At 40.5% G+C, this 15,147-nt stretch overlaps 1 protein-coding gene across 1 annotated transcript; it reads right to left on the bottom strand.

Moving 5' to 3' along the window:
- Positions 1-839: 839 nt before the first annotated feature.
- LOC115363494 (NLR family CARD domain-containing protein 3-like) lies at positions 840-13,194 on the bottom strand. Its single transcript, XM_030057747.1, has 12 exons — positions 13,114-13,194; positions 11,737-11,834; positions 10,665-10,767; positions 10,388-10,483; positions 9,744-9,839; positions 8,583-8,661; positions 7,882-8,107; positions 5,727-7,515; positions 4,177-4,350; positions 3,659-3,832; positions 3,117-3,163; positions 840-2,762 (listed from the first exon to the last, which is right to left on the bottom strand). Exons 3-12 carry the CDS (start codon positions 10,751-10,753, stop codon positions 2,221-2,223), a joined length of 3,312 nt encoding a protein of 1,103 aa, XP_029913607.1. The 5' UTR covers positions 10,754-10,767; positions 11,737-11,834; positions 13,114-13,194; the 3' UTR covers positions 840-2,220.
- Positions 13,195-15,147: the final 1,953 nt, after the last annotated feature.

The raw sequence follows: 15,147 nt of genomic DNA, 5'->3' as shown, positions 1-15,147 counted from the left end.
CTGGAATTTTGTTTAACCATGTGACCCTTAGTAGCTTGCCTGGTAGAAAACTTATGATAATCTCTCACATAATGTATTTGAGAGTACAGACAAACTGGCTGTTTGCTATAACAGATATTTCTAAAGAAACACATCAAATTGCATGCCAACCTCTCCTCTACTCTGAGCCTTTGATGCACCTGCTCCAACATGGTATGAGTACCGTCTGACTTCTGACATTAGGGAAACTGAAAGCTTTGTAACTGGTATAAATAAATATGAATCAGCAGCCTTGATAAGATAATTTCGGTATTAAAGTCCAAACCAGTCCAAACCACGAGACAAAAGCAGAGAGAGATATTTAGTTTACATGCTTTATTAACAAACAAGCAGTCTGTTCATTTGTGATTGACCTTATCTATCGGCAGCTGCTCAGTCACTGTCTGAAAGAGGAAAACCGTCCAGCAAACAGTTGAAAATGTGAAAAACAAGTCAGTAACAGATGATCTCAACAGTAGAATGACGAGAGCGAAAAGCACACCAAAAATGCTCTAACAGTTAATAATAAAATACAATAAAATAAATGTTAAAGATGTGTCAGTTTAATTCATTCAAAAAGTGCTTTGCAGGCCATAAAAGCCGCTATACAAAAATTACTGAGCCTAAATTAAATCATACAGGTTTGTGCTCAAGTCTTAATAGCATAACTTGTTTTTTTTTAATGTATGTATGTTTGCTTGAGTATATATGTTGCCATTAGCTGAGACATCTTCAATTCTGGTGTTAAGTCCAGTAAAAAGAGTTAAAAAGACTTTAAAAAAAAAAAAATTAAAAAAAAATTAAAATATAAAAATGTGAGCATTAGATTTAGCTAGCTGCGGGTATTCGCAGATTTTATTAAGAAGGAATCACACTGAAAACTGAAAACTGTTTATAACCATCTTTATTGGACCTATTAAAAGCCAGATTGGGTGAAAAAGGACAAAATTACCTGGATTTATTTGCCTGCAAAATTGCAATTTGTTTTTATTTTTTTCTGCAATCTCGAAACTTTTTCTGCAAATTGCAGGTTGTAGGTGGGTATTTGGAGCCCTCTACATAGTGAACACAGGCTACTTTTTTTTTGGATTTATCTGGATTGATTAATGTGATCAATTTTAAATGCAATATAATTAAATGTAGGCCTATACACGCAAATTTAATGTTAAAAAAATGATACTGAATGTACTGAATGATTATAAATGGTTTTTGAAATCTGCAGTCAGTGTATTGTAACCCTAACCCTGCTGTTTTTATATGCTGAGCAACGTCGAAGAAATGTTTCTGTTACGACAGACAATAAAGCTTTCTGAATCTGAATCTGAATCTGAAATGCACAACTCTGAAGGTAATAAATGTATAAATCGGCTTTCAAATAGGATGTGCAGCTCAAAGTGCTTTACAGAGTAAACAATAAAGGAAGGTAGAAAAACATTAAAAAAGGGTATAGGCAAACAACAATAATACAAAAACAATAGTAACAGTAATAATAATGATCTATTTGATGCATAGTATAGTAACAACTCTAAAAGAGAGACACCTTAAACTGTCAGTCATAAAACACACACACACACACACACACACACACACACACACAACCTTGAAGCCAAGATGGGGCGGACTGTTTGGCTTGCCTGCTATGGCTCAGAGATTTCACAGTTTTGTATTAGTCATTAGTTATATTTATTTTATTATTTTTTTTTTTAATTGAATTTTTATTTTTTAATTCAATTTACTGTCAGTATGCTTCTAGAGTGGGCTTTGCTGGTTTCAGTTTAGTTTTTAATTCCTTAAAGTTGTTTAGTTTTAGTTGAGTTTTTATTTGTTTCAGAGTTAGTTGTGCTCACACATTTCACCAAACTGACCAACAGCAACGCTTAACACATGTTAGTTTTGTTAGCATCATTTTAGTAAATTTTCATTTTTTTCTAAAGTCTAGTTTGTATTTTTATTTCAGTTAACTAAAACGCTTTTGCTTTAGTTTGGTTTTAGTGAATTATAATAATCTTGGTATGTTTAGAGTGTTTGTAAAACATATATTGCAAATGCACTCGTGGTCTGCACACATTAGGTAAGGTGTGTGTAGATGTAAGGTTGGATGCATCTCAATGGACTGCATATAGCAGATCCCAGCATGTCTGTGTAGTGATCACAGCATCGCCATGGCACAAGCTCTTCATTGCACCAGAATTGAGGCGACTCTCACTCCTGTATCGGACACAGAGACACCGAGGAGCCACAGACGAACCCAAAGCCGAAGGCAGGGTACAGAGGCTCAGTGAATGTGGAGCTGAAAGTGTGGAGGTGGATCAGTGTGTCAGAGGAGACTCTGTAGAAGGACAGAGAGCCGGCGGGCCAGTCCAGATACACTCCTACTCTGTCGGCGTCAGAGGAGGAGACGTGGATGACTGTATCTCTGTTGTTGTGCCAGGCAGAGTAACAATCGCCACAGCAGTCGAGACTCCACGACTTGTCATTATATCCGAGCCAGCAGTCATCACCCGTCCCTCTCCTGCTGATTCCTCTGTATGCCACCCCTATATGAACCATTCCTTTCCTCTCGACCTCCCAGTAGCAGCGGCCGGTCAGACCATCTCTGCACAGGACCTGCTCCCAGTAGGTAAACCTCTCTGGGTGGTCAGGATATTGCAGCTTCTCTCCCACTGCTGTCACCTTGCTGTTGTCCTCAGACAGGCGGAGCTTGCTGTGTGCTGTGTTTGGGTCCAGTCTGGGTTCACAGGCATCTGATGGACAGGACACAACACAACATAGTAGATCCAACAGAACTAACCACTGACTCATATTTATTAATTTAGTAATGCACAAGCTGTTAATTTCTTAAAAGCTTCATGATGACAAAGTTGTCAGCATCTTTTTTTTTTTTTTTCAAACTAGGATTAAAATGAATAAATCAACAACCCACACAACCACACAGGTCATTTGTTACTACCCACCAATATGACGCCCGCCCCTACCGGCGGCAGGAGGTATGCCACATCCCATGGTGCACATGCAAGTTCAAGTTTTGAGGTTTCAAGGCAGTAGAAGTGGAATTTGTGATGCTTCGTTTTTATAAATGAAACTGAATACACACTTACACTTCCTCAGGCCTGGTTTCAGCATCTGCACTCCATCGTAGTCCACACTGTGAGGTGGGAAGTGACAGTCAGATCAGCATGTTCTATCTGGCTATAGGCACCGTCATAACCTTTCTTCTAACTGTTTTGCCATAAGACGTCATGCATCTTCACTGCTAAATATGAAACAAAAATCCTCATATGTCTGTGGAGGCTCTCAGTCATCCAGGTCATGGTTCTCCACATAGAATTGAACTGAGGTCAGCTGGATTCATTTGTTGATTCTGTAAGACATTTCAGAAGCTTCTTCAGTTCTGACAGGGATTGGGGACTTTATCCAGTTTGTTGGCTTGTTAGTGTTGTGATGACTGTTGTTGGGGTCGGTGGACAATTGTTTGGGACGCCTGGCCAGTGGGGACTCCACAGCAGTCTGTCAGAACTGAAGAAGCTTCTTGGTTGAGACATGAAACGTCTTCAGATATGTGGAAAATTCCTCATAATTTCATTGTGACAGAAAATGTGTGTCAGCCCTCGGCCTTGTATGAGACTTTTCCTCTCCATACCTGAGCTTGTCCAGTCTCCAGGCTGGACTCTCCCGTCCAGCAGAGAGCAGCTTCACTCCTGAGGCTCCTGGATGATTGTAGCTCAGGTCCAGCTCTCTCAGATGGGAGGGGTTGGAGCTCAGAGCTGAGGCCAGAGCAGCACAGCCCTCCTCTGTGACCAGACAGCCTGACAGCCTGGAAACACACATGCATAACCATACCAGAACAGCTAGACCACAGATACAGTGGATCTGCTCAGAGATTTCAATTAAAATCTTCTTGGCTCAGTTTCCTGACCAATCTTGTAAGCCCATTCTAACATTTATATCTCTGCAACAGACGTGGAATGAATTGATGAAAAATGAAATAATGAAAAATTCTCAAGTAATGTAATTCACATTGGCCAGAAATTTGATTGCAAGAACTGTTTGAACAATTTGTGTCACAACTTGTTTAAAAACCATGTAAAAACATCATGAATGAAACTGCGACTATAAAGCACAATTTATTGGATATCTGTTTAACAGGTTGAACAATACCTGAGAGCCTCCAGTCTGCAGTGTGGACTCTCCAGTCCATCAGAGAGCAGCTCCACTCCTGAGTCCTGCATGTCATTGTTGCTCAGGTCCAGCTCTCTCAGACTGGAGGACTGGGAGCTGAGAACTGACGCTAGAGCTTCACAGCTTCTCTCTGACAGCTTACAGCCACTCAGCCTTAATGAAGATGTATGTATATGTATGGTTAAACACTTTGAATTCCCCATGGCAAAATTTTATCACACTGCTTTCTGCAAAAAATAAATTCTGTTTGTGTAACAGGTAAAAAGAACCTCCTCCCTGCTGCAACCCACTACTGTGTAGTGCCCCAACTATGACCAGTGCCTACCACAGCTGTGTCTGGCAGCCACACCCAACTTATATGGGGCCCTGAAAGGTGTTTGTTCCAGCCTCAATCTCCTCCTCAACCCATCCCATTGCTGGCACTCACTGGATCTTGTCATCAGTAGAGTACTCCTCAGTTCAGTCTTCCCCACAAAGAGTTACCACAATGATGTCTGTGACAACCGACTGGTCTTTGCTACCCAGCAAGGTCAGACTGTGCCCTCAAAAGATACACCATGTAAAACAAAAACATCAACCTAGCATTACCTCTGCCAGACTTCCCTTGTAGGTCACACTCAACTTATCACAGTCCATTTATGGCACACCTACAGCACAGCTATTAACATTAACCATTAGTTTGGTAAGCAGACAGAAGAATGAAGACTGGCTTGATAAAAAAGGTGCCTAACTGGAGCCCATCTTCCAAAGCAATCAATCATCACAATACATACACAAGTTCCCGCAAGTTCCAAGACTTGCTGGAACCAAGATAGGTCTGGAAGTCTACAGCTTCATGGATGTAGTTGTCAGTGGATATGGAGGGAGAGTCAATAGCAACCTGAGCCATGATATTGGTTTTCCAATAGAGTTTTTGTCCAAAGTTACTGCAAGCAGCAGCAAACCGGTTGATGAGTTTCTGCTGGCTATCTGCAGTGTGGGCTCTCAGTCCAGCATTGTCTTTGGACAGGAGTTCTCTGATGAAGACCTTAAGAACTTCGGTCATTGCTAAAATTTGGATCAGAATAAAATACATTATGGAAAAATTCCAAACTTTCGTTTCATTGCAGTGAAAAATTCTGAAGAGAAAATTATAACAAACTGCAAACCAGGGAATACTAACCTGGCAAAAATGTTTTTATTTTTCCGACCATGGTGTGGGAAAAAAAAATCTTAAAAGGAATTGAGAAACATAATATATTGACCTTACCTGAGACTTTCCAGTCTACATTGTGGACTCCTCAGTCCAGCAGAGAGCAGCTTCACTCCTGAGTCCTGCAGATTGTTGTTACTCAGGTCCAGCTCTCTCAGACTAGAGGACTGGGAGCTGAGAACTGATGCTAGAGCTTCACAGCTTCTCTCTGACAGATTACAGCCATTCACTCTGAAATCAGAAAAAAAAAAACTTTGAAAATATTACAATTTTCCCTCCTGTGAAAAAACAGATTGCATTCAATCATTTTAATCTGTTGATATATCTGTACACCTACACAGATTTCCTGGAGGCTTTGACCACTGGCAGCAGCCTCAGAAGAGCCTCCTCTGAAGCAGAGTATTTCTTCAGATCAAACACGTCCAGATCCTTCTCTGATGTCAGTAAGATGAAGACCAGAGCTGACCACTGAGCAGGAGAGAATTTGGCTCTGGAGAGACTTCCTGATCTCAGGAACTGTTGGATCTCCTCCACTAGAGAATGGTCATTCAGCTCATTCAGACAGTGGAACAGGTTGATGCTTCTCTCTGGAGAGGGATTCTCCCTGATCTTGTCTTTGACGTAGTGTACTGTTTCTTGACTGGTCTGTGAGCCACTTCCTGTCTGTGTCAGCAGGCCTTGCAGAAGAGTCTGACTGGTTTCCAGTGAAAGACCCAGGAGGAAGCGCAGGAACAAATCCAGATGTCCATTAGGACTCTGTAACGCCATGTCGACAGCACTCTGGTAAAGGTGCTGAATATTAGATTCATCTCTTGTTACCATGGATGGTGAGGACGTTATCCGTTCTTCTAGTAAAAGATTGATACCAGAGTTGATGAAGGTCAGAAAGACATAAACAGCAGCCAGAAACTCCTGAAGGCTCAGATGGACGAAGCAGAAAACCTTGTCCTGGTACAGTCCACGTTCCTCTTTAAAGATCTGTGTGAACACTCCTGAGTACACTGAGGCTGCTCTGATATCAATGCCACACTCTGCCAGGTCTGCTTCATAGAAGATCAGGTTGCCTTTCTCCAGCTGCTCAAAAGCCAGTTTTCCCAGAGACAGGATCATCTCCCTGGTCTCTGGAGTCCAGACTGGATCTGTCTCAGCTCTCCCATGATACTTGACGTTCTGCACTTTGGACTGAACCACCAGGAGGTGGATGTACATCTCAGTCAGGGTCTTGGGCAGGTCTCCTCCCTCACTGGTTTTCAACACGTCCTCCAGAACTGTAGCAGTGATCCAGCAGAAGACTGGGATGTGGCACATGATGTGGAGGCTTTGTGACGTCTTGATGTGGGAGATGATTCTGCTGGCCTGCTCCTCATCTCTGAATCTCCTCCTGAAGTATTCCTCCTTCTGTGGGTCAGTGAAGCCTCTCACCTCTGTCACCATGCCAACACACTCAGGAGGGATCTGATTGGCTGCTGCAGGTCGTGAGGTTATCCAGAGGTGAGCAGAGGGAAGCAGTTTCCCCTTGATGAGGTTTGTCAGAAGAACGTCCACCGAGGTGGACTCTGTAACATCAGTCAGGATCTGGTTGTTGTTGAAGTCCAGAGGAAGTCGACACTCATCCAGACCGTCAAAGATCAACACAACCTGGAACTGCTCAAACCTGCTGATTCCTGCTTCTTTGGTCTCAGGGAAGAAGAGATGAAGAAGTTCCACCAAGGTAAACCTTTTCCCTCTCAGCAGATTCAGCTCTCTGAAAGTGAATGGAAATGTGAAGTGGACATGCTGGTTGGCTTTGTGTTCAGCCCAGTCCAGAGTGAACTTCTGTGTTAAGACTGTTTTCCCAATGCCAGCCACTCCCTTTGTCATCACTGTTCTGATTGGTCGATCTCTTCCAGGTAAGGGTTTAAAGATATCTTCACATTTGATTGGTGTTTCTGGTCTCACCGGTCTCCTGGATGCTGTTTCAATCCATCTGACCTCATGTTCCTCATTGAGCTCTCCACTCTCTCCCTCTGTGATGTACAGCTCTGTGTAGATCTGATTCAGTGGTGTTGGTTTTCCTGCTTTAGCAATCCCCTCAAACACACACTCAAAACTCTCCTTTAGATGAGATTTGAGTTTATGTTGGCACACTGCAGCAGGAGTTTCTGAATGAACAAGCAGCAAACAAAATGTGTCAGATGAGAAATGGCGTTCTTTACTGGTGATGTTTCCTCTCTATTACATATAAAGCATATTCATGTTATTAGTGTTTAACAAATAGATCCTGACTGTGTGTGCAGATGTTGTGGTGGTGTTTTTAATGTACTCTACTGTGTTCGGCAATTTTACTCACATTTTATCAGAAAATACAGGAAGATTGTTATTATTTACATTCCAAATTGTAATTAAATACATAAAAAATGTTTAATTTTCGGCATTTCCAACAAATATTGGCATCTCCCAATTTGCTGAACATTTACTCTTTCAATTACGTGAAATCTGTTGAAGCCTCTTACTGCTCTGCAGACGGTCAGCCAGCTTTCCCTGCTTCATGTTCCTCAGGAACTGCAATGTGATTTGCAGTAAAGCCTCTCTGCATCTCATTTTCTGTTCTTCCTCTTCACTGTTCACCACGTCCTCCTCTTCAGTCTGTTTCTCTTGGTGTTTTGGGTAACCCCGAAGAATCTTCAATGACCTTTCCAGCTCAGTCTTCACAAAAATGGTAATATCTTGCTCAAGTTTCTGGTATTGAACAAATAAAAGTTTAGATTTCATTTTTAATTTGTAGAACACATTAGATCCATAAGTTATTCACTGAGAGTCCATTAGTCTCTTTGTTCTCTTATTACTCCTCTTGCATGAGGAGTGCCCAGGCCATTAGTCCCTGATTTGAATTCCACGTTTAATTAAAAAGGACAAGGAGGTTGTGATCAGTATACACAATAGTAGGTATATTAACCAACACTGACTTCAAAATGTTTAAGGGCTGAGAAAAGGGCAACAGCCTCCTTTTCAATCATGGAATACACCCATATCCATTCATATCCCCAGACGAGCCCCAAAATATGTTACGGCCTCAACAAATATGGCTGAACCAGAAGACTGAAACATATAAAAGGATGGCACAACAACTGACTTCTTACAGAAAACAGGTATTTATTAAAGGACCAGCCCAGACCTTGAAATGTGTGCGTGTGTGTGCGCGCGCTGTAAATACCATAAATATAGAGGTCAGCTCTGTTTGGTACTCCTCGGCAGACTGTCCAAGGGGAACCTCTGAGCTCTCTTGACAAACTCTGCAGAGAAAAAGACAAAGTATTTGGTTCTGTAGACACAGTGGGATTCCTGCGGGATGGGACTCAATTTGACTGTGAGGAAAAAAGGGAAAAATTTCAACAGGTGCAGGTGGACAGGAATCATATACTGACATCATGATGATATCAACAGAGTATAAAGGATCAGATCCCTGTGAGAGACATCCACCTTAAATTCTTACCTTTACTCAAAAAAGAAGTGACCATCTTTGAAGTTATAAAGACACCCAGTCAGTCCTCATGGACACACGTTAAAATTCAGAATGCACTCTCAAAATGTCCTGTTACAGTTCAAATTACACACGGTGATGGACTGCGACATGGATTGCCCAAGATCAGCGGGGTTTATTCTAAAGGAAGTATACGTGCACTCAGCAAAAATTGCATGGCAATCCATCCACTAAATTTTAAGATATGTTGAACTGACTCATCCTGATGCCCGAGCGTGCCTTTTGGTGTCGTATGAAACAGGAAAGGGGCGTGACCAGGCTGCCATGTTTGACGACCTGGGAGTGAGGGCAGGTTGACTGGGCAGCTTCCAGGTGTGAATGTGCAGAACTGAGTGAAAGTGGAGCAGGAGAGGTGCAACCCTGGGTAAATAAAGGTTAAACAAATAAAAAATAAAATATCCCTCAACCAGTCACTTTTCATCGACACACAGCTGGGTTTAGGGGAGTCTGGGCTTTCTAGAAACGATAGAGAATACAAGGGAGGTAATAATATTAATAATATTAGAGAGGCATGGTTTTGACAGCAGACTGTGAGGGGAGTCCCGTCTCTGATCCCGTCTCAATGGCCAAGAGTAGGAGACAGCGACTGTATTGGGTCCACTGGTATAAATGGGTTAATGTGTGTTTTGAAATGTATTCAATTATGTATTAAAAAGAGCATGCAGTAAATGCATAATACAGGGAAAACAATTCTTTAATAAATTGAAATTTAAAAATAAAAAAAAAAGAAAACACACAATGTAAAACAAAATCATAAATTTCAAGAATAAACAAATAAATAAATAAACAAACAAACAAATATTTAAAAAAAAAAAAAAAAAAAAAACAACTTACATGTCGCCTTTAAAATGAAGGATAGCATCCATTGAGTGGTCACTCTTCATGGACACACAGCCGGAAACAGGGGGGTCCGGTCTGTTCTGCCCGGCTCTAGTAGATGAAGGGTCACCACCATTTAACATACATGTTTTTGTATGCGTAGTGATTGGTTTTCATCATCAGTTTTATACATTTTCACCTGTGCTCAGTGGAGAGGTTTCCATCTCTGAAGTTTAAGGATTGAACAATAGACTGGTCACTCTTAATGGACACACAGCTGGGTTCAGGCTCAGGTTCTGGTTCCGGTTCTGGCTCAGGTTCACGGGAGTGTGTTCTCTCCTGCTGGACTGAGCTTCAACACAACACAGACAGAGCTTTTACTGTGAAAATGCTGCTGTAATGATTTGCTCTGGGATGGAGAACAGTCATGGACAGGAATTATATAGTGACATCACGATGACATCAACAGAGTATGAAGGACCAGATCCCTCTGAGAGAGACATCCATCTTAAATTCTGACTTTTGCGGTCCCGTCTCTGATCCCGTCGCAATGACCAAGACTAAGAGAAAGCGGCTGTATTGGGTCCATTGGTATAAATGGGTTTATGTATGTTTTGAAACCATACATTTTCAAATATAAATAAATAAATAAAACTTACATGTCGCCTTTAAAATGAAGGATAGCATCCATTGAGTGGTCACTCTTCATGGACACACAGCCGGAAACAGGGGAGTCCGGTCTGTTCTGCCCGGCTCTAGTAGATGAAGGGTCACCACCATTTAAAATATATGTTTTTGCATGTGTAGTGATTGGTTTTCATCATCAGTTATCAGCTTCAACACAACACAGACGGAGCTTTTATTGTGAAAATGCTGCTGTAATGATGTGCTCTGGGATGGAGAGCAGTCATGGACAGTCAGAGATCCTCGTCTTACCTCTTAGCTTTGATCCGGCTGTCATGTTGTCCAGACCGAGAGCTTTTAGAGGCAGGGAGCCCCTCCTCTCTCTCCTCAGGCTCATTCATAGTGGAGCGAACACCTTCACACACACACACACACACACACACACACACACACACACACACACACACACACACACACAACAGGTTTCACTGAATGTAGAAGTGAGAGCGCAGGATGACACGTGCTGGATTTCAGCCAGCAACATTTATGAGCTGTCAGTCCCTATAACAGGAAGCTATTGTCTCTCTCCACTAGGTGGCAGGCATGTACTTTAGCAGAACTCTGATCTGACCACTGCAAAAGTAGGCATGCAATCCAAGTACGCCCTTTAAAACAAACAAACAAACAAACAAACAAACAAAAAAAGAAAGAAAGAAAGAAAGAAAAGAAAAGAAAAAGAAAACAACAAATAAAAAATGAAAGCCATGATAAAAACAATTTAACATTCGCAGAGATGCAGAAGTGGCTGAGCTTCAGACCCCAGGTTGAAGCTAAGAGCTCAACGTTTTGGAGCCCTTTAAAAAAAAAAAAAAACGTTATGAGCAGCAGGTATTAAAGCAGCAAAAAAAAAAGGGCAAATTAACTGGGTCTGCCTTTAGATTTTTGTCATAATTACCTTTTTTTTTTAATAAGCTGCACTCTGCAAAAATTGCAAAGGGCTGATTTAAGTGAGGACAACTCAGACTCAGCTGACATAAACATAATACTGTACATAACCATAAGCATCAAATTACATGCTGATTGCATTTTTTTTTTTTCTTTTTGGCATCGGACACTAAAGACTAAAGACTAAAGACTAAAGATGTACTATAGAAAGTATAGTACACCTCAGCCTCGGTGTTTTACTTGGCGTTAAAAGGTCAGATTACATCAAATCAAAAATGGAAAACCTGGTCTTTCCATAAATACACTTTTTTTTTTTTTTTTTTCAGACAGAAGGAATGTTTATGCCTTGAGAAAAAGCAGAAAACTAGCCCCGTTCATATCTCCCCCATATGGTCTTTACACATAAGACACTACATTCATCAAACATTGATCATTTTACCTTGGAAGCTGCTTCTCTGCTGAATTCACATCCAGATCAGCTCAGTCAGGTGTTTTAACGTCACTGATGGTTTGCTGTCAGTTTTCCTTTGTGTGCGTCTTTACAGGAAACACAGAAACACCAGAGAAAAGTCCGGATCATATGATGCACTTCCACTCAGTCATTTGTACGCGTGATCATTAAAATCACATCCAGATACTTTCTGAAAGTTGTTTTGGCATTAAAATTCATTGATAGAGTGACAATGTATTGTAATGTATCATTGTCATTATTGCTGTTGTTATTGTTATTATTGTTGTTGTAGTAAAAGCAGTAGCAGAAGTAGTAGTTGTTGTAGTCGCCCTTGCGCTTTCTAAAACTTGCCGGTCCGTAGCAACATTAATTATCACCACAAGGGGGCTCCAGTGCGTTGTTTATTTGAAAATCAAAAAGGAAAAAAAAAAAAAATCACAGCTGTCAGCGAGGGACACGGCAGTCAGACTCTGGTAACGAGCGACGCAACAAACAACAGACATCGAAAAACAACGACATTTTACAGAATTTTAAAAGAAAATAGCAAAAGGGCACTTCAATAAAATGACATGATTTGAACATGAAGTTTCATAAAATACATGAAACGGCAGTTTGGAACAGGAAACTGACTCACAGTCGTCACTTCCTCCAGCTGTTTCAACGCCTGTGAACCCTGACCACAAAAACACACCAGCTTTTATTAGAGCAAGGGATTTTTGTCAGCGGTATCATCGCAAGAGGAAATAAAACAACAACAGAAGCAGCAGCAACGATATTAGTTTTTATTGGTCATTTGGAAAATCGGTATCTCTGATTAGATTGTTTTGGTTTTCATGTTCTGGGTTTGCACATTTCCTGTTCGTAAGCTTGTCTCTATCAGGAACACTGCTGACAGAGCGTCATCATGTGCAACACGTCTCACAACCCTTCTTGCTGCCAAATTTAATGTCGATTATGGTTTGAAACATATTTTAATAAATTTATACTTTTTTTTTAATTCTTGCCCTGTTACAAAGCCTCCTGCTAGATGTTTTATTGTGTATCTATTTTGCTGTTATTATTATTATTATTATTATTATTATTATTACACTTTCATTAGAAAACGGACACATTAAACAATCACTAAAACTAGTAGTACATGAAACAGTCAGAAGAGCGTTGTTTAAAGCTGATGAGCGGGTGTCAGCAAGACAGATACCTAACCGCGGAGTTGACTTCCTCTTAAAAGTGACGGAAATAAACCAAAACGAGATGGAAACATTATAGGATCCCGAAAAATATCTGCTCTGCGATAAAGTCAGTAAAATACACAGAGCACTAAATAAACTTAATACACTGTGAGCCGTGATATACAGAGCTGTTTACCTTTTGGTGTTGAAACGATCTGCGTCACACCACAAATGAAAGTGAAAGTGACGAGAGAGAGAGAGAGAGAGAGAGAGAGAGAGAGAGAGAGAGAGAGAGAGAGAGCTTTTGATCCCACTTTACATTGTTTAAAAATGTTTTCCATTTGCTTTTATTAGTATACTAGAGGTGGGGCCTCAGAAAAATAGGTGTGGTCTGGGTCGGCAGATATGGATAATTGTGCCTCCCTCCGTTGTAACGTGAATGATGACAGCACAACAGTCCTTTAAGTCTACTGATTAGGGGTTTATTCCTTAACGTGAGAACTGTTGACATACAGCACACAAAACATAAAACAATGAATAAACATTCAGTATAATATAGACTACTAATATACTAGTAATAATATATAGCCTACATAGGCCTATGTGTCTTCTTTTTACCTCTTTAACCTTAGCATGAAATATAATATATATATATATATATATATATATATATATATATATATATATATATATAATATATTTAAACCTCTGTAAATGAAATGTTTGTCTTGTAAACCATAAGTTATTAATACAGAATGAATTAGCTGTATTATTTAATATTTGTTTTTGTTCACACATGAATTTAACCTCATACACATGTATTTGCTTATGAATTCACATTTACTATAGAACACTGGCGCCGGAAACGCCCTATTGCACAATGTAGTACAACGTAGCCTGGTGTGTTTTATTTTTCTCTCAATGGCCCCTCCGCGGCTCCGTAGTACATAAACATAAAACAAGAGAAGAGGAATATTTAAGCATTATTACACGAGAGGGTGTGCTTGACCGTTATTATTGTCACGACAGTGATGCGGCCAGGAACGAGGCGCTTGCGCCGAGTTCCGTTAGCATCGCTGAAGTGACAATAATAACGGTCAAGCACACCCTCTCGTGTAATAATGCGATTATACAACTATTACCAACAAAATAAAATGTATAATCAAAATGTATTCATACTGTGGGCATTTCGCTGCCAAAATGTAAAAGTTTTTTTTTGCTAGTAGGCCTATTCTCTCCGTTTCAGTGGAGATCTGAGAGATCTGACGTTAACTAGTCCCTGTCAGCCAGCCAACTTGGACTTACCATGTTTTCTAGACATCGTGATTTCCCAAAACTGAATAAATACCACAGATAGATAGCAAAAAAACTGCTCTGATAGCTCAATCATGTTGTTACTAGAATATCCGCTGGGAAAAAAATATTTTTTTCATGGACTGATAGTTATACTTCTGCCGACTTCTCAGTCATTTTTAATCTAACAGGTGCCGTGACAGCGACTCAGCAGCATAGCTGATCTTTAGTCTATCTACAACCATGTTATATGAACAGTTAGGCTATATTTAAATATAGGCTACTGCTTTCCAGTGTCGGCACCACAACAAACAATCTTTTCATAAACTCACCGGCAGATGTTTTATTTCAGCTGGCGGTGTGTCACTCCAGTTTAACGTCAGCTCCGATTAATGTGGCTAAGCAGCAAAAGTAACAGTAGGCCTAAGCAGTAACATTAAGGCTGAACAGAGTTAGGCTATATAATTTCAACCCCATCTTTCAGGGGCTTTTGCTAATCACCTTATCAGGCTGTTATCAATTTACCTCTGAAATAAAGACGACAGTTTTCACAGATGTGTTGCTTTATTAAATGTTCACTTCAGTGTACAGATGCAAACAAATTGACAAATTAATTCAATCAATGGCCTAGGCAACTCATAAAGACTAAACAAATTAATAACGATTAATAGGCTAATTAATAACTGATAACATTAACACATTAATAACAAGAAAAAAGCTATAGCCGCACATCTCCGTGGAAAATCTTACAGGTAGCCTACTGTCCGTGGTGCTGACTCCGCATTTCATTCTCTATTGTAGAAATTAAAGCTCCATAAAATTCACGGAGGATCTGGTTTAGCTCTTCTTTCTTTACAGGTGAGAAATCAGCTGTCTGCCCGGTGTTTGTCAGGTAGTCTTGTAGACATTTGACGGCCCAAGACGCTGACCGGGCCGT

The sequence above is a fragment of the Myripristis murdjan genome, chromosome 8 (genome assembly GCF_902150065.1).
Source record: "Myripristis murdjan chromosome 8, fMyrMur1.1, whole genome shotgun sequence".
Classification (NCBI taxonomy): Eukaryota; Metazoa; Chordata; class Actinopteri; order Holocentriformes; family Holocentridae; genus Myripristis; species Myripristis murdjan.
This window is presented reverse-complemented; position numbering and strand designations above follow the sequence as displayed.